The sequence below is a fragment of the Cervus canadensis genome, chromosome 5 (assembly GCF_019320065.1).
Source record: "Cervus canadensis isolate Bull #8, Minnesota chromosome 5, ASM1932006v1, whole genome shotgun sequence".
Lineage (NCBI taxonomy): Eukaryota > Metazoa > Chordata > Mammalia > Artiodactyla > Cervidae > Cervus > Cervus canadensis.
The window spans coordinates 99532894-99557072 of record NC_057390.1 but is presented as its reverse complement, the minus strand read 5'-3'; the positions used below and the strand labels follow the sequence as shown (position 1 = coordinate 99557072).

At 62.4% G+C, this 24179-nt stretch overlaps 1 protein-coding gene across 4 annotated transcripts in view; it reads left to right on the top strand.

Annotated features, from left to right (window-relative positions):
• The window catches only part of VAV2 (vav guanine nucleotide exchange factor 2), a 188586-nt gene that overhangs the window by 142616 nt on the left and 21791 nt on the right, over positions 1–24179 (top strand). For all 4 annotated transcript variants that reach the window (XM_043470124.1, XM_043470123.1, XM_043470122.1 and 1 more), the window contains exons 5-14: positions 4309–4411; positions 8620–8718; positions 10873–10941; positions 11538–11638; positions 17838–17937; positions 18854–18949; positions 19206–19274; positions 20609–20695; positions 23150–23235; positions 23921–24053. In XM_043470124.1, the coding sequence (XP_043326059.1) occupies positions 4309–4411; positions 8620–8718; positions 10873–10941; positions 11538–11638; positions 17838–17937; positions 18854–18949; positions 19206–19274; positions 20609–20695; positions 23150–23235; positions 23921–24053 (943 nt within the window). The remainder of the gene's footprint in view (positions 1–4308; positions 4412–8619; positions 8719–10872; positions 10942–11537; positions 11639–17837; positions 17938–18853; positions 18950–19205; positions 19275–20608; positions 20696–23149; positions 23236–23920; positions 24054–24179) is intronic.

Sequence of the window (24179 nt, the reverse complement as noted above, 5' to 3'; positions counted from 1 at the left end):
GACAGAAGTCTTCAGCAAGCCTTTTACATAGGAAGATACACAAATGTCCATAAATACATGGAAAAATTGTCAACATCATTAATCATTGCAGGAATGCAAAATAAAGCCACACTTCTATCTCACTACTTACACACTCTAGTGGCTAAAATTTAAAAGGCTGGAACTTGCCAGAGCTGGAAAGAACTGGAGTTAACTGTCACTCATGCACACTTCTGCTGGTGGCGTAAATGCTGCAGCTGCTCGCTTTGGGAAAATGCTTGGCAGTTACTGATGAAGTTAAATGTGCTCACCTCCCCTTTGATCCAACAATTCCACTCCTTGTGGAATTTCATTTCCAAAGGAAATGGGAGCATATGTCCACCAAGAAAAAGGCAAATGCTCATAGCAGCTTTTATTTACGACAACCAGAACTTGGAAGCCACCCAAATGTTCATCAAAAGGAGAATGGATGTCAAATTGTGGCACATTCGTGCAGCAGATTGAGAGTCGGCAATAAAAACGGATGAACTGCTGATGGAGGCAGTAGCCTGGATCTCAGGGCCATGATGCTGAGGAAGGGAAGCCGGGCCCAGAAGTGGACATGACACACGATGCTGTTGATGGGACGTTCAGAGCAGCCGAAGAGAAGGCCTACGGTGAAGAACAGTCAGAGGGGTGACTAGGGGAGGGGATAATCAGGAAGGGAAGGGGAGGAACTTTTAGAGGAGATGAGAATGTTCTTTAATGTCATGGGGTTTGGGTCCCCTCATCAAAATGGTACAGCTCAGGCACATCTCGCTACATGCATGCCTGCTCAGCTGTGTCCAACTCTGCGACCCCGTGGACTGTAGCCCACCAGGCCCCTCTGTCCATGGGATTCTCCAGGCAAGAGTACTGGAGTCGGTTGCCATTTCCTTCTCCAGGGATCTTCCCGACCCAGGGATTGAACCCACGTCTCCTGCATCTCCCGCAGTGGCAGGCAGATTCTTTACCACTGAGCCACCTGGGAAGCCCACAGTCTCAATCTGCGCAAACTCTAAAAATGGTGGGAAGCCTGTGTTACGGCGTCCCACCCCGCACTGTACGTGCAGAGGTCCCCTGCGGAGGTCGGCGCATGCCTAGTTAGGTGGGTGGGGCCAGAGAAGAGGGTGGCAGAGCAGGGGCTTGTCCCTCAGCACCTTTTCCAGGACCCCACGGTCCACACGGTGTCCAGGCGTCTTTCAAGTCCCGCCTGTCCTGGAAGCTTCGGAGCCTCCAGCCTTCGCTTTCCTCTCCCTCTGGATGATGCCGTGGCTCTGGCTGGGGGTCCTAACAGGGCAGGTGTCCGCCTCGCCCTGAGATGGACAGACCTCCTCTTCCGTTTCTCTGAGTACCCGCAGTGCCGCATCATCAGGGCCTCAGCCAGTGAAGCATGCCGGCCAGCCCAGCTGACCGGGAGGCCACAGAACAGGAGCAGGGCATTCGTGAGGCATGCGGCCAGTTCCCTGCCCGTACGCTGGGCTTTCCCATCTGCCTGACGGACAGCGTTGGGCTCAGGTGCATCTTGAGCCCTGATTTGGGTTGACTGGTGGTGGATGCTTCCCTGGGGAGGTCTTTGCTGAGAACAATTCTGAGCGGCTTGGGGTAGAGTCCTGGGGTCAATGAGGATGTTCCCCCAAATGTGGGATGATAAGGGGGCTCTTCTTGGGCTGGCAGATGACTGCCCCTGCACCCGCCGACCCCACGGACCCTTTCCAGGTTGACGTTCAGTCATTTTGATTCATTTCATCAGCTTTTGGGATGTTTAACCATCACGATCCCCCTCACCCACCTGCTTGCCTTCCACCGGCCCGTCGGAGCAGAGCGGATGTCTGTCTGCAGATGGCAGGATTGGGAGCGTGCCCGCCTCCCCTCTGTTCCGCGCCGTCAGGATTCCAGACAGTGCTTTTGTCACCAGCCTCGCTCGGCTGACGTCGGAAACCCCGGGGTGTCTGGCACCCTTAGGAAAGAACCCCTGCGGGTCCCTGCCTGCACCGCGGCGGCCGGGGCTGCAGGAGCTGCTTCCTGGAGGGGCAGGGGGTGATCCATGTGAACGCAAGTGACCGTTCCCAAGGCCACCTCGGGGGACAGACACCCTCCTCTGCCTTCTCGTTGGTTCTGACGGGAGCTGGGGGGCTCTGTCACCGTCTGGGTGCTGACTTGCACCCCGGTTCTCAGGACTGCTGACGTAAAGACACGCAGCTTGCTGTGGAGGGTGGAGGGCGGGCGGGAGAGGTCAGGAAGGACAGGGCTGGCCAAGCTCGCCCCCGCCGCCCCCTGCCGCCCCCCGCCCCTCCCCGTAGCCATCACGGAGCCTCAACGTGTGACCCTAATCTGTGAAATGGTGCCAGCGCTCCCCGCCCCCCAGGCGGCATTGAGTTGAAAAGCATATGTGTGTTAACTCGAGTGCCCGCGTGTGCTTTGACATCCTGCCCGGCCCCTCCATGGGTGGGTGGCTGCTCATGTAAGCGTTAGGGGGGTCTGTTAGCTGGCGCAGCACCATGCGATCTGGCCGTGTTCTCTGCCCGTCTTCTGCTTCCTCACACCTGGAGAGGTTGTGAAACACCAGGGGAGGCCCCCAGAGCAGCCGCATCCCGTCCCGCCCCCACCCATCAGCTCCGGGGGTCTCACCAGGATGGGTGCTGGCTGCCCCCACCCCCGCAGACGGAGGGACGTCCCACGCATCTGCTCACTGTCCCATCACAGTGAGCTGGGGTGGCATCCAGGGCTCGGGGGAGACCAGGCCCCTCTGGCTGCTGAGGTCTTCCCTAGAACGGCACAGCCTCCTCTCCGCTAGGTTTGCAGGGAGCTTTCTCCCTCGCCCACCCTCGCCTCTAGAATGGCAGCTAATATTCAAGAGCTTGGTTTGGGACGTGGCCAGAAACCCATTCATACGAGCGGCTGGTATCGTTTCTCCTCTCTCCTCACCCGCTTCCGCTGACTCGGGCAGCGGTCCACCTCATTCTGATGCCTTTCGGAGGAGAACTTGGCCAGCCCGCCTTCAGCCTGACTGGGTGGGCTCTCCCCGCAGAGAGGCGTGCGGGGGGCTGACGTGGACCTCTCTCATGCGCTGGCCTGCTGAGACCCCAAGGACAGACCCCTCAGCAGGCTGAAGAGCTGGCCACCCCGGGCCCAGCGAGGCCCCAGGCCAGAGTGACCCCTGGGGTCAGGGGTGGGCTGTGTGTGCCAGGCTTGTGGGAACTGTTGAACGGTCCCATTGGCTCATTTGCTGATTTGGTGAAAATTTGTTGAGCACCTACCTTGTATCAGGCGTGGAGATCAGAAGGGATTACGAAGTTGGGTTTCATCTAGGGGTGAGACAGGCTTACCCACAGGCATGTATGGAATAACGGGAGGTGCCGTGAGAGGAGAGGCCTCCGAATAAGAGCGCTGGGGGTAGTCCGAGATGGCAGACTAGGTGGAGGTCCCGGAAGGCATCTTGGAGGAGGTGTCTCCTGACTTGATTTTTGCAGACCAGAGGGGATAACTTGTTGGTCAAGCTCATGAGCAGAAACAAATGCTTACTGAATTATAGATCAAGCGGTAACTGCTTCTGTGCAGGCTCAGTCACTTCAGTCATGTCCAACTCTGCGACCCCACGCACTGTAGCCCACTGGGCTCCTCTGTCCATGGGATTCTCCAGGCAGAATACTGGGTTGCCGTGCCCTCCTCCAGGGGACCCTCCCAACCCAGGGATCAAACCTGGATTTCCTGCACTGCAGGCAAGTCTTTACCGCCGAGCCACCAGGGAAGGCCGGTAACTTCCTTTCTCGTTTGGAAAGGCACATTGCAAGCTCCGCGTCCCTCTCTGCTTGGCTCTGTGACCTTCTGGCAGGGAAGATGTCCATGAACCTGTGACTTCTGCACTTTGACCTTCACACTTGGACCGCAGGGGCTGGGGAGCCTCTGGGCTGAGCCGAGAGCATGTGGGGCTCCAGGTCCCAGGTGTGGGCGCAGGGAGGGCACTTTTGGTCCCCAGAGCTGGGCACCACCTGTTGAGGCAGCATCTTGTCCCCAGCCTCCCATCAGGTATCCCCGGCATTTACCAAACAACTGGGATGGGTGTGTTTTATTGTGGTGGGAGACCTTCCAGAAGGGCAGCAGGCCGAGTCCGAGGCTGCCTGGATTGAAATCCCAGAAGCCTCAGAAGGCAGGTGCCGCACCCCGTCCCTGGACCGGGAGATGGAGGCTGAGAGGGAGGGGCTCTCGGTGGCCCCGAACGCCTCTTCTCTCCAAGAGGCCCCCGTGGGCTGGCGCTCCTGGTGGCCGTGGCTTCAGCCCCCAGCCCTGACCCCCTCTAACCCCCCACAGTGAGCACGGCGTGGGAGAGGACATCTATGACTGCGTCCCGTGCGAGGATGACGGGGATGACATCTACGAGGACATCATCAAGGTGGAGGTGCAGCAGCCCATGGTGAGCCCCGCCCGCCCCGCCGTACAGCCTCCGCGCCACCCCCAGGGCTGAGCCACCGAGAGGGGCCCTGGTCCTTCCCAGCACCTCGGGGTTTCTTCCCAGGCCAGCCGGCCATGCACCCCTTCTTACCCGTGAACGGTTCCTGGGAGACTGGGAGGTGCCACCCCCGCCGTCCCACCTCCCCCGGGCGCACTGCCGTGGAATTCTGCCCCGGAAGGCAAGCAGGACCCCGAGTCCCTCCTGCCCGAGGAGCCTGGGGCGGAGACTCAGCGCTGACCTCAAGCAGCTGGACCCCCTGCCCCACCCCCCTGCAGAGGCGCGAGGCGCCTGGGCTCAGTCAGCCGTGGCCAGCCGGGTGCCTTCCTGCACAGGGGTGTTCATTTCCAGCTGTCGGCAGTTACCTCTCTGACACCTGTTTGTGCAGCTGCTTTGCTGGGGAGGTGGTCCTGCTGGGATGGGAGTTGGGGACCCGGTGGGGTGGACCCCAACTGCCTCGCACCCCCAGACTCCTGGGGGTGGGCGAGATGCCCCTTGTCAACTCTCGAGGCTCTTGCTGCCATTTGCTTTCACCAAAGAAATGCGGGGAATTTCTCCAGAAGCAAGTTTTGGTGTTTTCCTTCAGTGTGGGAGTGACCGCCTGGTGGTGCATAAACTAAGGACTTTCAGAGGCCTTTCCTTCTGCAGGGAGGTGCTGAGATGCTGGGCAGTCAGCTCACAGCCCCAAACTCCAGAAGAGGTGTCTCATTTTGCCCCTTGAGGGTCTGAAGGTGGATTTCCTTCCCCATGATCACCAGGAATCTTGCTCTGTGGGTCTGTGGTGGGTCTGTGACCCCAGGTCTGCCCCTCCCCGCAGACAGTCCTGCTCCTGAACCTTCCAGGGACGTGGGCTCCGGGAGCTGGAAGTCTCTCCTTCGCCTCCCTGGAGCTGGTCTGAGAGGCTGGCCCGCCTCCCGCATTTAGCAGCAAGCTGAGACTGGGGCCCACTCACTCCCCAGGCTTTGGAAGCTGGGTGTCCTGAGGGTCAGGGAAGGTCATGTGTGTGCAGTGGCCGGTGTGGTTATCTAGGGGCACCCCCCCAACCCCAGCTGGCTCCCGAGAGACCCCATCTGCGCCTGGCCTGCAGAAACCCCAGGACGCACTGCTGTCCCTGGTCCTGAAGGGACTTACAGGACCCCGGGCACCTGCAGGGCTGGGGGGGTGCCCTCCTGTGTCCTGGGGACAGGCTGGCGTCCCACCTGCCGAGCGACGCTTAGCTTCCTAAGGCTTGGCGCTGGGCTCACAGCGGTCCACCAGGCAGGGCGGGCCTCCTGTCACATGCCAGGTCCTCAGAGATAAAGCAGCTGGCTTTATTTCCTTCCCCATCATGTCTGGAGCTATCTGAACAGTCTGAGTGGAAGGTATGGTGGATAGTGATGTTTCTAAAGGAAGATAAAGCCAGGGCATGGCAGGTGCCACTCAGAGCCTGGCCCCGGATGGGGGGAAGGTGTCACCTGCTCAGTCCCAGTCTGTCCTATCCCAGTCTGTCCCCTATCCCAGTCTGACCCCTGTCCCAGTCTGTCCTATCCCAGTCTGTCCTATCCCAGTCTGTCCTGTCCCAGTCTGTCCTGTCCCAGTCTGTCCTGTCCCAGTCTGTCCCCTATCCCAGTCTGTCCTATCCCAGTCTGTCCCCTATCCCAGTCTGTCCTGTCCCAGTCTGTCCTGTCCCAGTCTGTCCTGTCCCAGTCTGTCCTATCCCAGTCTGACCCCTATCCCAGTCTGTCCTGTCCCAGTCTGACCCCTATCCCAGTCTGTCCTGTCCCAGTCTGGCCTGTCCCAGTCTGTCCTGTCCCAGTCTGACCCCTATCCCAGTCTGACCCCTATCCCAGTCTGTCCTGTCCCAGTCTGTCCTGTCCCAGTCTGACCCCTATCCCAGTCTGTCCTGTCCCAGTCTGTCCTGTCCCAGTCTGTCCTATCCCAGTCTGTCCCTATCCCAGTCTGTCCTATCCCAGTCTGACCCCTCCCAGTCTGTCCTGTCCCAGTCTGTCCTGTCCCAGTCTGTCCCAGTCTGTCCCAGTCTGTCCTCCCAGTCTGTCCTGTCCCAGTCTGTCCTGTCCAGTCTGTCCTATCCCAGTCTGTCCCTATCCCAGTCTGTCCCTAATCCTGTCTGTCCTGTCCCAGTCTGTCCCAGTCTGACCCCTATCCCAGTCTGTCCTGTCCCAGTTGCCTATCCCTGACCCCTATCCCAGTCTGTCCTGTCCCAGTCTGTCCTGTCCCAGTCTGTCCTATCCCAGTCTGTCCCTATCCCAGTCTGTCCTATCCCAGTCTGACCCCTATCCCAGTCTGTCCTGTCCCAGTCTGTCCTGTCCCAGTCTGTCCTGTCCCAGTCTGTCCCCTATCCCAGTCTGTCCTGTCCCAGTCTGTCCTGTCCCAGTCTGTCTGTCCCAGTCTGTCCTATCCCAGTCTGTCCCTATCCCAGTCTGTCTATCCCAGTCTGACCCCTATCCCAGTCTGTCCTGTCAGTCTGTCCTGTCCCAGTCTGTCCTGTCCCAGTCTGTCCCAGTCTGTCCCAGTCTGTCCTGTCCCAGTCTGTCCTATCCCAGTCTGTCCTATCCCAGTCTGTCCTGTCCCAGTCTGTCCTGTCCCAGTCTGTCCTATCCCAGTCTGTCCCTATCCCAGTCTGTCCTATCCCAGTCTGTCCTATCCCAGTCTGACCCCTATCCCAGTCTGTCCTGTCCCAGTCTGTCCTGTCCCAGTCTGACCCCTATCCCAGTCTGTCCTGTCCCAGTCTGTCCTGTCCCAGTCTGTCCTATCCCAGTCTGTCCCTATCCCAGTCTGTCCTATCCCAGTCTGACCCCTATCCCAGTCTGTCCTGTCCCAGTCTGTCCCAGTCTGACCCCTATCCCAGTCTGTCCTGTCCCAGTCTGTCCTGTCCCAGTCTGTCCTATCCCAGTCTGTCCCTATCCCAGTCTGTCCTATCCCAGTCTGTCCTGTCCCAGTCTGTCCTATCCCAGTCTGTCCTGTCCCAGTCTGTCCTATCCCAATCTGACCCCATCCCAGTCTGACCTTTATCCCAGTCTGTCCCCCCATCCCAGTGCTGTCCCCGTCCCTAAGCCGTCCTCCCCTTTAGCTGGGCTGGCATTCGGCGGGTGGAGGGTGTGGCATGATCCCTGGGTCTGGTGTCTATGTGAGCGAGCCCCCTGACTTCCCCAAGCTTGGCTTGAGTCAGAACAAGCACTGCTAACTGGTTCTTTCTCCTGCTTGTTTCCGCACGCTTTCAGATTAGATACATGCAGGTAAGTGACAGGCGGAGGGGAGGCCCAGGCTCAGGTTTGCCAGCACCGTCTTCCTGCACATTCGGGAAGCCTCAGTCCTCTTTGCAACAACCCGAGACCCCTCCCCAGGCAGATAGTATCGGGCTCCACATTCCTACACACAGTTTTAGGGGGTCGTGGACCCTCAACACCAAGTTCCCAGGCCGAGCAGGGCTTCAGGCTTTGGGAAGGAGCCTGGGTCATGTGCCCACTCGACAGGCTGCTTTGGAGAGCTGTGGCCCCGGCCAGCCCGCTCGGGCCCTGGGGCATTTGTCAGAAAGAAGAATGACGTCAGGGCGGGTTTGAATCCACACGGCCCCTGTGTCACCCGTCAGCATTCTCTCAGCCAAAAAGAACTTAAGGAGGAGGCCTGGCCATCCACAGTCGCCCTGACAGTCACCCCCCGCCCCCCGCGGCTTCTTCCCCGGCCCCTGTGGCCACACTGTCTTGCTCAGCCCCGCTTCAGAGGCCCCCCCATGGGGGCCTGTCCCAGGGTCCCCTGCGGATGGGCTGTTAGCTCTGCACAAGGTCGGAGACCGCTGGGTATTTGGAACGTCCGGCTGTGCCAGGGATTGGCGCCTTTCCCCGAAGCACTGACAGGCTGGGACGGTGGGTCGGTTGGTGGACGTGGGTCCCCAGGGGGCTGGTCAGGGCCTCTCCCCGTGCGCACAGTAGGCGCTTTAAGCATGTGACACCTGCTGTGTGTGCTGGAGCGGGTGGCCGGTCTGGTGGAGACCTGTCCCTTCTGGGCTGTCCTCAGGGTCGAGCCACGCCCCCTGCGCTGGCCTCAGCGTCCCCATCCCCAGGAAGGAGGGAGGGGCACGCCGTCCCCCATCGCACGCCCTCCACACTCGGCGACCCCCGAGCCGAGCCGGGGGCACAGCGGGGCCCTGGCTGACGTCCTGTGTCCCCCTCCAGAAAATGGGCATGACGGAGGACGACAAGAGAAACTGCTGCCTGCTTGAGATCCAGGAGACGGAGGCCAAGTACTACCGGACGCTGGAGGACATCGAGAAGGTGGGCGTGGCCGCCGGGGCCGCCCCGGACGCCCGCCTCCCGGGGGCCCTGCCCCGGGCAGGGACTCGGCAGCCGTGACAGGCGGGGCGCAGGGGCCCTCTCAGTTTTGCACCCCTGACCCCGCCTATCCGGAGATCGCCCTCACCTATCCTCTGCCCTCTGGCCCCACGCAAGCTGTGGGCTCCACCCAGGCCGGTGTCCCGGGAGGCCCGGGTCCCGCCTCCCGCCCCTCGGCTTCAGCTCGGACCCGGGACTGTCCTCAGCTTGTTTCTGCCGCTCCTTGCAGCCTGAACTGGGCATTGTTGCCGCTTCTGCTCCTGAAGTATACTGAGCTAGGCCCTTTATGTGTGCATCCTCGCCCAGAGCTGAACGCCTTCTGCATACGCTGTCACCCAGCCTGGGCGCTGAGTGAGCTCTCTGTGAGCACCTCCTCACTGGGCACCGCCTGCGCTCAGCCTGCCCTCCGTCAGCCGGGCGTGCGGCAGGGCCGGCCCGTAGGTGGCTGAGTGCCCTGCACCTGCGGCTCCGCTCGGCCCGATGCTGGCGGCCTCTGCAGCCCCGCTGGCAGACGGTGCGATCTCCCGATCGGCTGGTCAGTGCTGTCTCCCCGCCGGCCTGCCCAGCTCCTGGAGGACACGGGTGGGCCTTCTCCCCGCCCCCTGTGAGACGGTGTGATCTCCCGATCGGCTGGCCAGGCTGTCTCCCCGCCGGCCTGCCCAGCTCCTGGAGGACACGGGTGGGCCTTCTCCCCGCCCCCTGTGAGCGCTGGCTCTGTGCCATTTCCCTGTCACTTGGCATCCTCACGGCAGTTCTTGGCGGTGTGAAAGAACCGACATCGCTTTCAGGAGGGACCGTTCCCAGTTAGTCTTTCTTTGCAGAGTGTATAGCCGTCATGGGGACCCCTAGGTGGGTCTCCACTGTTCAGGGCATGCGGGAGCCTCCAGCCAGGGGTCCCGAGATGCCCCTTGGCCCCGGGTCTGATCCAGACTTCGGAACTTTCCCCTCCTCCCGCCCCACCCAGCCCTCCTGTTCTGCCCTTCTGCGCCCCCGGCCACTCGCCTTTCTGTAGACACAGCGTCCTGGCCAGCCTGGCCTCCTCGTCTGCCCACCCCGCCCCCAGCGGTCCTGACTCCCTGGTCAGCTCCTCCCAGAGCCCTCCTCCTGGAGGGCACGGAGCCCGAGTTCTGCTGCAGAAAGCCTGCAGGCTGCTGGGTCCCGTCTCCACCCCAGGAATCCAGCCCTGGGGTGCAGGCACAGCGCATCCAGGATGTGCGTCGGGGGTGAACGGGGGGCCTGCCCAGCCAGGGCATGCTTCGCCCTCGGGGATGATGGTGTTTGTAACCCTGCCCAGCCCCCCAGGTAGGTCTCAGGAGAGGAAGCAGTCCCAGAGAGGGGCGCCGCACGGTGGGGGGAACCATCCCGCGGCCACGGGTGCGGGTGGACAGCCTTCTCCTGCTCTCACAGCGGCCGCGGAGAGGGCCAGGTGGCCAGGACCCCGGGGGGAGAAGGGCAGGGAGAGGGGAGGGTGGCCGGCCGTTCCCTGGGGGCCTCCGGGGCTGGTCCCAATGTGGGCGCCTCATCTAAAGCCTGGGGCGGGGGCGCCCTGCTCCTGTGGCGGGTGGGGCTGGAGTGCGCCCTTCTGATGACAGGTCTGGGGGGACACTGGGCAGAGGCCCAGGACCTGATGTCGGGGGAGACTCGCGGCCGTGTCTTCTTCCTCACGTGCACCCTTGGGTGATGTCCCTCACCGCCTGGGGGAACCTCACTTTCCCCAAATGTCTCAGACAGCGATAGCAAAGCCCGCCCTGGTTGCCTTGGGGTTGAAGTTCAGCGCCATGTGCAAGGACCCCCCCCCCCCCGTGGAGCTTTGCCCACCACGGAGGGGTGGGGGTCCGGCGCTCACACGGATTCCCAGGCCCGACCCCGCCCGGCCCCACACTGGGCTCACCCTGCAGAGTGACTCTCAGGTCTCCCCAGAAAGCCCGCGTTCTCTGGGAGGCAGAGCCCTGCTGTGGGCCGAGCCGAGTGGCCGCCCCGCGGAGAGCCCGTCTGGGGACACTTGACCCTTGAGGCCGGTAGAGCCCCCTGTACCAGCGACCGTGGCCTTGAAGGCATCCTCTGGGCCGTGGGGCAGCGAGGGCTTCTCTCTTGCAGAACTACGTGACACCCCTGAGGCTGGTCCTCAGCCCGGCGGACATGGCGGCCATCTTCATCAACCTGGAGGTGAGGGTCCGCCCCGGCTTGCTGTGGGGGGGCCCGCCGTCCCGACCCGCTCCGAAGTCAGGCGGGCTCCACCTTGAGGGGGCTTGGAGGGCTGCTCCCTGGAGGTCCTCAAGGGCCGGTGAGGTTTGGTTAGCAGTGGAGGGATGTTGTCCCTTCCCCCTCTCTGGGCAGACCAAGCCCCTTAGCTGCCTTGTGGGGTCTGAACATGGACACAGAGGGTGATGGCCACCCCTCCGCTCTGGAGTGGACACACTTCCCCGGGGCTGGGCCCCACTTCCGTGGAGGACAGACTCAGGCCTCAGAGCCTGTGAGCCCCTTCGCTCCCTCACCCAGCGGGTGGGTCACGAGGATGCTGGCTGGGTCTGGCTCCAGGCCTTGCCTGGGGTTGGCCATCGTGTGTCTGGACAGGCTGGTACGGCTGTGGCTGGCTGTAGAGCCGTCCAGTGGCTCGCATCCGGGGAGGCGCACCCAGCGCCCGGCCCGCACGTGGCCGTCCTTTAAGCAGCAGCCCCGAAAGAGCTTGACCAGAGCCTCTGCACCCGCCCCCCCACCCCCGGCTTCTGAGCCTGCTCACACGCAGTTGCTTTTCATCCCAGGACCTGATTAAGGTGCATCACAGCTTCCTGAGGGCCATCGACGTGTCCATGATGGCGGGCGGCAGCTCGCTGGCCAAGGTCTTCCTGGACTTCAAGGAGAGGTGAGTGGACAGGGCCTGGGGGGCGTCTCCGGTTCCGCCCTGTCCTCACTTGTAAACTGAGGAAACTGCCTGCCCTCCCATCCTGGATGGGAGGGGGCCTTACGGGTGCCCTAACAGCCCCTTCACCTCTGTTCCTGGGGGTCTGGGTGGATAGGGACCCTCTTGCCATCAGGGTTTCCCGCTGTGCTGTGGTCCCCCAAGGATCCGATGCCAGGGGACTCTGGCTCTGAGCCTGGTGGGTGTGGCCCTTGGCAGCTGCTGCTGCAAGATCCAACCCCCCAACCCCCTGCAGGCCTGAATGAGGGGCTTCAGGGGCTCCGGGCCCCCAGGGTGGAGGACACATGCCTGCTTCCTTGCCAGGACGCCACGCCTGGACTTCTTTATCGGTTGGTCTGGGGCAAGGATGGCATCTGTGCCTCTTGGTGCCGTGTGGGTGACCAGAGGCCAGGCCTGGTCCCCAGCCAGTGAAGGCAGTGGCGGCCGGCCGTGCAGAGGGGCCGACCCCGGGTGACCGGGCTGGGTGCAGGCAGCCGCTGTGGGCGTGGATGCATGGCCGTCCTGGCGTAAACCAGCTTCAGCCCTGCACTTGGGGAGACGGTGGTTCCGGGGCCCAGAGTCACAGGGCACTGGACCTTCCAGGGGTGCCCTGGTCCCGTCTGAGCGTGTGCAGCTCTGGGGCAAGTGTCCACGGAGCCGAGGGGGTGTAGATGCCCTCGTCAGAATCCGAGGCGGATTCTCCCTTCCGGGTCCCACCCAGGCAGTTAGAGTCTGGATGCAGAGAGGGCCCCAGCCTCCAGCCCAGCAGCGTCACCTGCAGTCCCTGTGGCCCTCAGTGACAGCCCTGGTCTGGGATCCAGACTGTCGGTGGGGGAGAGTGACAGCTCGTTAGGAATCAGCGCAGGCGCCTTGTTTAAAAAAAAAGATTACACCGTTACTGTGTGGCCTCTAAATCCGTTTGATTCTTTGCTTTAAGCCTCTGTTTTGTCACCCCCGCTGATGGAGGGGGTGTGGAGGTGGTCTTCTGTTCTCGAGAATGGCCTGCTGGAGCCTGGCGGCGGGTGGGGGCGCATGGAATCGGGATTCTGGAAGCTTCCGGCTGAGTGCGGAGGGCAGCTGTCAGGATGGCTCTGCCGTCCCAGCAGAGATCTCGGCCCCTGCTTCTCTCCCTTGCACCTCGGCCGCCGGCTCTCGAGGGCGAGATGCTGACGAGGACAAAGCCAGGTGAAGTGAAGGGGGCTCGCGAGAGGCCGGCCCTGCGGGGGCCTGGGAGACAGCAGTTTTAGCCACTGAAATCCCAGGAGATCTACCAGGAGATCCACCAGGAGACAGGGCTTCGCGTTCTGTGTATTGTGGAATCTTTGGAGGAGGAGCCCACAGAGTCTTGTCTTCACGGTGCTTAGACCTTGCTGCTCGTTGAAGTCACCTGGGAGCTCGTTAAGATACCGATTCCTGGGGTCTGAGGAGGGGTCCCGAGAGCTGTAGAAGGCCCCACAGGGGTTGGTGGGGACCCTGGGTCCGTGTCACCCTCTCTGCAGGAGGGTCCCCTGCATCATCCGCCAGGTAACCTCAGCTCCGCTTGTAACCGTCCTGCCCAGAGCCACCGCAGCGCGCCTTCACCTGGGACCCCTGAAGGGGCCTCCCCAGGTGCCATCCAGCTCCGGGCAAGGCGCTGTGTCCCCCTGAACGGGCAAGGGTCCTCGAGCCTGCTCTCGCAGGGGCCAAGAGTCGGGGGCTCCCGGGAGCCGCGAGAGAGCAGCAGTGCCCGTGTAAATGCACGTGCAAGGGGAGGGGAGCGGCAGGTGTGGGCACGCTGGCTGGCCCGGGTGACGGCACGCAGGTGGAGGCCGGGGCCAGGCCGGCTCTCTAGCCCACCCTCTGCCCCCAGCAAGGTTCTCCCCTCACCTGGCTGCAAGACACTGCGCCAGGTGAGCCCACATCACGGTGCCCCACTGGCGAACTTGAGCTGTCAGACCTGACCCTCGCCCAGACGGCGGGCTCAGCGCCTCATTCGTGCCGTGCCTTGGCTGAGCAGGGGCGGCTGTGGATGAAGCTGAACTCTGGGCCTGTTAACCCAGCTCAAGGGCAGGTGGCTGAGGCATAGATGGGTGATGTGCCCTCTCGGAGACCCTCCTCATCCCCTGTGCACGGCTGCCTGGCTCCCGCAGTCCAGTTGATCTGTGAGCAAGACCTAGCGCCCCCCTCCACGCACGATCTCAGGCTGACCCGCCCCCAGGCCTCCTCTCCTCTGGACATGATGGATCTTTCCACCTTGGAGAATGGCAGTGAGCTGAGCGTATCCTGGTACCAAGAGCTCTGCAGACCGTCACCCCCTGCAAGGCCTCGGGACCCAGGCCCTTTTGTTGCGGGAGGGGCTGGCTGGGTGTCATCAGAGTATAATCGCTGTGTCCATCCCAGCATCCACCTTTTCTGGGACGTCCCTTCAATTTCTGAGTCAGCCCCTATGGCCTTGATGTTCACTGACTTACCGACGCCACAAGCATTTATGGAGTGCCTACTGTGTGCAGCATCTGAGCATTTATGGAGTGCCTGCTGTGTGTGGCTTCCAAACTCTGGGCCAAGGATATCGTGGTGAACATAGCTGGCTCAGCTCTCCCTGGGAATGAGTCCACAGACGAGACTTATTATGGGCTGCACGAGAGCAGGGGGAGGGGGACGTGGGGCTGGGACTTGGAGCCGATGGTGGGGGCCCCTGAGGACCTGGGTGAGAGAGGATCAACCCTGAGGCCGTGTGGGCAGCAGAAACTGAAGGGAAGGCCCTGGTGGGAGCGGGAGCCCTGTTCTGGAAACTGGGAGAGGCCAAGGGAGCAGGAATGAAGGGGGTGAAGAGGCGGCTCTCTAAGGAGCAGTCACAGGGTCTGCAGGATCTGGTAGGCTGAGAGAGGGATTCAGAATTTTTTAGATGAGGGCAGGAAAATTCACTGAGGAACTCAAGGGGCAAGATCCTGGCTGCTCAACACGGATGAACAATGGGGTGGCCTCCGAGTGTGGTATGACCAGTGCCAAGGGGCAGAGGACAGTCACCTCCGTCTGTTTGGAGGTTATACTCCCATTAACGTGGCCTTGATCCTTAGACAAGGCAGATGCTGCTGTTAACCATGTGGGCCTAAAGAGACGTGTCCCACCCAGAGGGACATTTAGCCTTAAAGTCAGAGAGGTTCGCATTAAAGTCAGACTGTTTGTATCTATTGCTGGGGCTGACCAAGGCGGCCCAGAGCCCGACTTCTGGTGGGTCAGAGGCTCGGGCCAGATGGGCCCCGGGGAGCTGGTGGGGCTTTGCACAAGTGCTGCTAGGCGGATGTCATTCAGAAAGGCAGGTTCCCCCTACTCAGGACCCCAGGGGTTTCCATGAGTGTCTGGAGAGGGGTCCTGGGCGGGCAAGGCTTCTGGGCCCCGCGGCTTGTGCTGGCTCTAGTGTTAGGTGGATGGTGCTGTGGCCGGCCTGTGAGCTCCACTCACTGGGGCAGGGTCTCTGGGGACCTCTCGTCTTAAAGCCCGAGGTTGGGTGGTCCTGCACCGGGCAGGGTCTCTGGGGCCCTCTCGTCTCAAAGCCCGAGGTTGGGAGGTCCTGCACGGGGACAGCCCTCTCGTACCCTCCTAGAGCCCCCACAGGGGCTCCCGTGGCCGCCCCGTCTGGAGGGCTGCCCTGGACCCTCAGCTGGAGAGGCCAGCCTTCTGCCTCTCTCCAGCTCTCCCTTCCCAGGTGGGGGAGCTGAGGGCGGGAGAGGGGTGGGGCTTGGCCCGTGTCCCGCAGCCAGGCCCCGGCGCCCTGAGCATTTGGGGTCGTGTGGGCTGAGGCCATCAGTCCTGGGAGACGCCTGCATGCTTCCCTTTATGGGGTTGCAGCCGAATGTTCAGGGCTAAAGAACACAACCCGGGGCAGAGCCGCTCGGAGCTGGTGACGAACGTCCACCGGCTCAGCAAAGGGAGGCCGGAAGGACGACGGGGCTCGCTCAGAGGACGGTCTGGCACTCTGGCCGCGGTCAGTGGGGACAGACGTTAGGACGGAGGCGGCCGCCTTAGATACAAACCAGTCCATCTCCTCCCTGACAAGAGCGCTGAGTCCCCCGGGTCGCTTCTGCCCTGACGGAGATGGTGGACCGAGCGGTGTCCGGCAAGGGTGCGTCAGGCCAGGTCTGGGGCCGCTTTCCTGGCTGTTCCCGGGCACCCCCGTGAGACCCTGAACCATGAAGGCCTTGCTGCCTGCATTGCTTTGCTTCCAAGTTTCAGATACTTTTACTCAACAGCAGTAGATTTTTTATGGTTAAAATGAAGGCCCATCAACTTCACTTCCTTCACCGACTTCCTCCAACAGACTTAGAACATCTTGTCAGTTTCTCTGGATTTTCAAGGGAGAGTCAAACCACCCACAGAGAGTCTGGCCTGGGGCTGGTGATCAGACTTGCCGTGGTGTGGATGGAGGGCAAAGGGGTCAGCATGAGTGTCCTGGGGCTGTTGTCACAAATTCCCACAAACTCGGAGGCTTAACACGTCAGAAATTTAATTCTCTCTCAGGCCTGGAGGCTAGTGTCCAAAACCGGTCTTGCTGGGCCCTGCTCTCTCTGGAGGCTGTGGGGAGGGGCCTCCCTGAGGCTTCCAGCACCCAGGGGGCCCCGGATGTCATTGGCTTGTGGCCACAACCCCCCAGTCTGTTCTCCACGCTCACATGGCTTCTTTCTGTGTCTCTGGGTCCTTCCCTTTCTTCTAAGGACCTTGTCCTTGGATGCAGGGCCCACCCTAGTCCGGCGTGATCGGACGCGACCCTGAGGGCCGTGATTACATCTGCAAAGACCCTATTTCCAGGGTCACATCCTGAGGCCCCTGGTGGACGTGCCCTTGGGGACCACTATCCTGCCCAGGACAGGGCGTCTTGGCCAGTCAGCTGAGTCCCTGTGTAGTTCCCCTCCCGTCTCAGCGGGGCCAGCTGTGGCCGGAGGCGGGGGTGTGTGCAGCCACGGCTCTGCTCCGCAGTTGGGTGGGGGTGGGGGTGGCCCTGGAGTGCTGGCCGCTGGACTCAGAAGAGGCCTCCCCACGGGGCTGGGGAGACTGGGCTTGGCAGCCACGTGGGTTCTGGATTTGCTGTGGGATCCGGCCACTCCCTTGCTGGTGACCTTAGGAGTCTGGTCACCTCCCAGAGCCCAAACGTGGTGTGTAAGTGAGCCTGAGAGCGGGCGTGGGTGCGTCCCCTGGTCGTTGCTGTAAGTGGCCGTGGTCAGATTTCACTTGTCACCGATTCACAGAGGCTGTAACAGCCTTGTGCAGGCCGTGCCAGCCGGGCTCCAGGCTGCATGCTGGCACGGCGGGGAGGAGTGAGGCCCGCCCCTGGAGCTCAGAGCTGGGGGGGGCGGGGGGCCCGGTCTCTTTGTGGACCCCGCCAGACGGGACAGGCTCTTCCCCACCGCTCCCCGCCTGTCTGCGCGCTCTGCCTGGCCCCGCTGAGCTGGAGGACGGGGTGGGGAGGGGCGGGGACACAGCGGGAAGTGGTAAGGCAGGGTTTTGATGGGTGAACAGAAGTTTTCTGGCTGGAGAAGGCTGCAGCTGTACTGGCTGGTGTGCGGGGTGGGCAGTGAGGAGAGCAGGGCTGGGACCTGCTGTCCGCACGCCTTGTCCGCCAAGACCTCGGGCTGAGTGAGCCGGGGGAGCGCGGAAGGTAAGGCGGCGCCCCAAGGCTGGCCGCTTGGGGACTCTGGGCTCTGGGGGCTCAGGAGAAGGTCTGCAAGGCCCGGGAGGGAGTCGGGGCTGCTGAGGAGCAGGGGGGCCTCTGTGCCCGGGAACGTGGGCAGTGCCCGCTGGGCTGTGGGCAGGGCTTTTGCTGCCCACGTAGGCTTCCCTCCATGAGGGGCGGCCCTGCCTCCACAGACCAGCACAGGTTGCACAGAGATCTCTGGGTCTCCAGCCCCTGATCGCTTCCAGAGATGATGGGTCTTAATCAAGTTTCATGTGAAAACTCTCAGTTTAATAGCAAATCATTGAAGTGGAAAGGTTCGGGGAAGGTGGGTGCCCATTTCCCCCATGGTTGGCAGCCCTTCTCCTGGGCAGGGAAGGGAGGGAACACAGCCTCACGGAGAGAACTCGTGAGGAGCTGTCGGGGGAGAGAGCTGCGGCTCGACGTGAAAGCAGAACGGACTCAAACCAAGTGTGTGTGCGTGTCTGTGTCTCTGTGTGTGTGCCCACCACCCAGGCTCCTGATCTACGGGGAGTACTGCAGTCACATGGAGCACGCCCAGAACACACTGAACCAGCTCCTGGCCAGCAGGGAGGACTTCAGACAGAAAGTTGAGGTACTGGGGGCTTCCCGCCCGGGCCCCATCCATCCCTGGCTGTTTCTGCCCATCCCTGGCCTCTTGCCCGTTTCCTGGAAAGGTGGGGATGGGGCAGTGATGTGACGTGTTTGTAGATGTTCTTGGCTGATGAGTATTTTTTCCTTTGCCTTTTGTTGGGGTTGAGAGTGGGCAGGGGACGGTCACCGTCCCAGGCCCAGGCCCAGCCTGAGTCCCCTGGGTGCAGCAACGGCAGGGCCTCAGGACCAGATCTGGCTTAGCAGAGGGCTACGACTGATCCCTGACCCTGGTCTGTTTGGATCCTGAGGGGGCCCCAGGTGATGGACGTTTGCTGGGAGCCGTGGAGTCTCCCAACCCTGCGAGTCTCACCCTCCTTGAGCCCGCCACATGAGCTTCTGTCCAGCCTCCTGCTCCCTTTGGGGCAGCAGGCGGTTCACAGAGACGGGGCTTCCCGGGTTGTATCTGGCTGCTCGGATGGTTTGCAGGGTGAATCCTGGTGGCATGTCCCCTTTCTCCCGCAGTGTTGGGGGTGACATGCCCCTTGGAGAGGCCTGATGCCCCTATGTATCCAGGCAACCACTGGAAGCCCTCATTCCTGAGGGTGGTCCCCACTTAGTGTGAGCTGGCTCCCCTGAGCATCTCGGGTAGACCCCAGGCCAGGGGTCGCTCAGAATCCACCCCCAGGTGGCCACTGCAGACTCCTGAGGCTGTGAGAGGCAGCATGCCCCTTGCCCTCTGCACACACCAGGTGTGGGGAGGGTGTCTGGGAGCCTGACCAGAGAGCCACTGGACACCCTGGCTGGTAGTTCAGGGCTTGGGTCTGCCCTCCTCCCCAGGCTGGGGGATGGGGGTGCTGGGGTCTGGCATCCCTGAGCAAGGATGCTCTAAATCCACTTGCTGCTCCCCCGACACCCAGGAATGCACCCTGAAGGTCCAGGACGGGAAGTTCAAGCTGCAGGACCTGTTGGTAGTGCCCATGCAGAGGGTGCTCAAATACCACCTGCTCCTCAAGGTGAGCCGGGCTGGAGTGCTGTCTTAACGTCCCTCTCTTTACCCACGAGAGTTGGGAACAGCTCGCTCAGAGCCATGTGTCTCCTGGGGGTGGACTTGCCACCATTCTGGAGCTGGGCAGTCAGACCAGAGCCTGGGGGAGGGTGCGGGGGGCCTTGTCCGGGGGCGGGGGGCTGTCTCTCTGTTTACACGGGGTGCTGGGTCAGGGAGGGCGGGCCCAGGCCCTGAGTGGTGACCCACTCCCCTCCGCGCTCCAGGAACTTCTGAGCCATTCCACCGACCGGCCAGAGAGGCAGCAGCTCAAAGAAGCGCTGGAGGCCATGCAGGTGGGTCACCGAGGCAGGGGGGAGGCTGGGTGACAGGGCTTTGCGGGCCGGGCCTGCCGTCTTGGACTGGACCTGGGCTCACAAACGACCTGACCTCTGTGACCCAAGACGTAGGTTTTCCTGGGACGGCAGGAGATGGAGGAGGGGGCAGGATGGTGGATGAGATCCACCAAGAGCAGAGGGGCCATGTGTGTGTGTGTGGGGTCTGGGTTCTCTTCAGTAGCCGACCCCCCGGCCTGCGGTGACTCCCCCGGGACCCCCTTCCTCCTGCCTCTGACTGTCCACTGCCGCCGTCAGCAGAACCCAGGCAGCGGACTCGGTTCTGGGCTCCTGGCCCCGTGGTTCCCTCTGTCCAGCCCTGTGGCAGCCGCTTCTGAAATGCCCCCCACCCCAGCCACGCCGCCTCTCCCCTGCCCACTCTATCCACGGAAGCCGCTGAGCAGCTCCGCCCTGAAAGGAGAGCCCGGCTCAGTCCCTGCCCACTCAGAGCCAGCCCGTGGCTCCCGCCGCCTGCGGCTGCCTGGCCCCTGACACCCGCCTCTTCCGGGCAGGCCCCCGCGCGGTCTGCATCTTTCTCACCTGTGCTTTGGCTCAGGCTGGACTTGGCCTTGCTCACCGGGCTGTGCCCTGTGCGTTCTCTGTCCTTAACAAAGCCATGTTCCTGGGGGGCCCGCCCCTTGCTGGCTTCCGCGCCCAGCGGCTTGGCGCTGTGTCGGGAGGCCCTCTGAGCAGCCTGTCCTACTGGAAAGCCTCGGTCCAGGCCGTGGGCCGCGGAGGCCGCGGGGGCTGGACAGTTCACCGTCCTGCCTTCAGGTCTCGGAATCTGCCCTGCCGGTGGGCTCCCTCGTGGGGACGGGCAGGGGGCACTGGAGGGGAGCCCGAAGCCGGCTCTCGCCCCCCACCCACCCACCGCCCACCTCCCGGACGCCACCCCAGGCTCTGGGTGCCTGCCCCCTCAGCCTGCTGGAGCGCGGCAGGCAGGGACCGCTGGGAGGCCACAGCGCGCGGACGGCTGGGCCCAGGGCTGCCCTTGCTCCACGAGGAGCGGGCTGGCCCAGTTCTCCTTGGCTGTTCTCTACCACTCGGACCGAGAAGGGAGCCAAGTGACGGATGGAAAGGAGCCACTCTAGTCTATGAGGGGGGTTTCCCGGCCTGCCGATGGGCTGCACCTTCCCTGTCTTACTTATTTCTCAAGTGGATGACGCCTCTCACCCCGCATGACTTGGAGGCCCAGTCTCCTCTGGGGACAGGGGACGGTGCTCCGGGAACGTCCGGCCCTCGGACGGTGCCCGGCACGGGCCTGTTAACCCCTCCCCACCTCTGTTGTGTCCCAGGACTTGGCCATGTACATAAATGAAGTTAAACGGGACAAAGAGACCCTGAAGAAAATCAGCGAATTTCAGAGCTCTATAGAAAACTTGGTAAGTGAGTTGACTGCCCGAAGAGTGGAGATAATTGTGACCGTCTCTCTCTCTCTGTAGATATAGATATAATTTCTAAACATTACTTTCACAATCTTGATTTGAATAAGCGCAAGGGTGACCGCACACTGCCCGTCGGGGCCGTGGAGGCAGGGGCAGCCATGCCCCGTGCTGCCTGCCGAGGGAGGGGAGCAGCTTCTGGAGCCGAGTCTGACCTTGACCTGCCGGGCTGTGCACCCTGTCCAGCCCGGGTGCCCTGTGCACAAGGTGGCCGCGGGCGGAGGGGCAGGGCCCGGGGGGAAGGACGCTGGTGCTGCCCCGCCCTCCCTGCCCAGCCTGGACCGGGGCTCTCTTGGGTCCAAGAGGAGGATGTGGCTTCCAGGGGGCTGTGGCTTCTTTTGGTCCGGGCCCCTGGCCACCCCCATCTGCGGTCCCTGGGAGGGACAGTGGAGAGGGTTTGGTCACCCTGTCCGGGAGCTGCCCTGGACTCTCCTCTCCACCTTGGCCTCTAGCAGGGTGACGCCTCACGGGACCCGATCGCCGGGTCCATCAGAGGCTCAGCCTCGGGCGCTGGGTGAAGCACGCTGTCCTGCGGGGAGGGAAGCAGGCTGGTGTTCCCCCCGCCGTGTCCGTGAGCGCTGGCTCCGCGCAGTCTGCGGGATGTTTAGCCGAGGTTTCTCCATCTCGGCACTGCTGACACCTAGAGACGGCCGCTCGTGGTGGGGGCATCTGTCCTGGGCGTCACAGGATGGTGGGCTGCACCCCTGGTCCCTGTCCACTTGATGCCAGTAGCCCTTTGGGGGCCCAAGTGATGACCGCCACACACCCCTCCAGACGGCACCAGATGCCCCTGGGTGCAGAATCACCCTGGCCACAAACCTCTGGTTTACACACATTTTCACCTCCTGGTCCCCGCACTTACAGGGTCTAGGGGAGTCGCTGTTTAGGGCAGATCCCTGAGCTACCCCACCAGGGTCAGAAGAGCCCAGACGGGACTGCCCGTGCAGACATGGGATGTGAAAACCACGTGTCACCCTGCAGAGAACACAGAAGTTGCCAGACAGCATTATGACTGGACCGATTTTTCTGTCCTGTCAGAGGGCCGAGGGGGTTAAGGGCAACTGTGCCAGGCTGCTGGTGGCGGTGTCAGTGCCTGGCGGGGCCTGGCCTGTCGGTCATCCCCTCTGAGCGTCGGATGTTCTCGATGGATGGACGGGCACTACTTTTGTACAAGTACCGGTAGTTCTTGCTCATTTAATAGCAAACATTAAACAGCGGGTGAGCAGGTGTGCGGTTTCCTCTGGATCCCATCGGAGACGGTGGAGCTGGTGCCTTTCTTGCCGCACTTTGGAGATGAGACCTGGGGTCTCTGCGTCATTGATCAGGGTGTTGGTCCCACCCTGGGTGACCCCAGTGCTGCACCTTTTTTTTTCTAAATTTTATTTACTTTTTGTTTTTGGCTGTGTAGGTCTTGGTTGCTGCACAGGCCTTCCCTGGTTGTGGCGAGTGGGGGCTGCTCTCCAGTTAGGCTGCCAGGGTTTCTCACCGGGCTGGCTTCTCTTGTTTGGGACGTGGGCCCCAGGACTCGAGGGCTGCAGCAGCTACAATTCCTGGGCTCTGAAGCACAGGCTCAGTGGTCGTGGCACATGGGCTTAGCTGTTCCAAGGCATGTGGGATCGTCCCGGGCCAGGGAGCGAAGCCTTGTCCCCTGCGTGGGCAGGGGGATTCTTTACCACTGAGCCACCAGGAAAGCCCCCACGATGCACGCTCAGTCGTGCTCTGGCAGCTTCTGGAAAACACAGAGAGCTCTGAAAGCAGATCCTGAGAGCCTGCATAGTCACGCTGGGCAAGCTTGTCCCAGAGGACTTGGCAACATCCCCACCTTTATCTGTCCGCATCGACGGGCTCAGGGGAACCTCTCCAGAGCGGTCTTTGTGAATCAAAGCAGAGCAAATGGGTACAAAGCAGGCGGAAAGCGAAACTGAAATCCCTGCAAACCAGAGAGAGGGTTTTGACTCGGAGGCTCTTCCTATGGCAAATGAACCCCAGGCAGGACCCCCTGCCCCGCCCGCCGTCTGTCTGATAAGCGCTGTTTGTTCTCTTTTTAATTCGGTTTCTCCGGGTCGGGCATCTGGCTTTCCCCACCAGGTTTCCACCCGGGCTCCACACAACAGCAGCCTGTTACCGTGAGCGCCCCATCAATCGCCCTTTGTTGCCGCAGATCTGGGGGGAGTCCAGAGTGGGGGCCCCCAGGCCGGGCTCCTCCCTCCCCTCCCCTCCGCGCGCCATCCTCAGCAGCAGCCGGGAACCGCAGGGCTGGTCTCCCATGGCCCCCGCCTTGAGGGGCGTTTCTGTGGGAAACGGCTGCCCCGGGCACGTGCCCACCTGCGTTTCTCTCCACATAGGGAACATGCTCTGGCTCCAGGGCTCACGGCCATCTCCTTTCTTTCCCAGCAAGTGAAACTGGAGGAATTTGGGAGACCGAAGATCGACGGGGAGCTGAAGGTCCGGTCCATAGTCAACCACACCAAGCAAGACAGGTGAGCGGACGCCCCGCCCCAGGGGCACCCCGCGCCCTTGCGAGTCTGGAAACAGCTTCTCCTGTGGATTCAGCTTCAGGTGGCTCCATTCTAATTGCTCCTTCCTTCTCTGTGAGGGAGACGGCCAGTGGCCGCCCTGCCCGTGGCTGGCACTGCATGGGGCTAGGGGCCAGCCGGAGGCTCCTAGGGGCGGCTGTGAGAGTTCTCTGCCGAAGGGATGGTGGGGAGTGCCGGGCGGGACACAGGAAAGCCCCCAGTGAGCTGGCATGGCCCTGGTCTGTTCATCCTCCGCTCGCACCTACCGTGTCCCAGGCCTGGGACCGTGGCCAGGGTCACAGCAGATATCAGCCCTGCCCCCAAGGAGCTCCCAGTCCGCTGGGCGATGGACATGTCAGTGAGAGTGACCGTCGGAGGCCAGTGCTGGGAGGAGGGCCGGCTCGAGGGGCAGAGGGGCCCAGAAGCACCTCGGGCCCCCGGGGGCAGGAGCCTAGGTGGGCTTTCTGGAAGAGGTGTGTCTGGGCAGCTGAGACCTGGCTGAGGGGTCAGAGTTAGCCAGGGGGGCGGGCTCAGGCTCGGGGAGGGAACAGCCCTCCCGCTGCCCACCCAGGCACCCGTGGCTGTCGCGGGACCTCAGAGCCCAGGGCGCTGGCCGAGCTGATGGGTCCTGGGCTGCGCTGCCGGGCAGGTACCTGTTCCTGTTTGACAAGGTGGTCATCGTCTGCAAGAGGAGGGGCTACAGCTACGAGCTGAAGGAGATCATAGAGCTGCTCTTCCACAAGATGACCGATGACCCCATGAACAACAAGGACGTCAAGAAGGTGGGCCTTCGGCTTCCTGGGGCGACCGAGGGTCTTCTAAGGCTGGGGCTGGGCCCGGGGCAGGCGCTGACCCCTGCCGAGGGAGGTGTCATGGGGTGGCCAGACAAAGAGTGGTCTGGTGGGTGG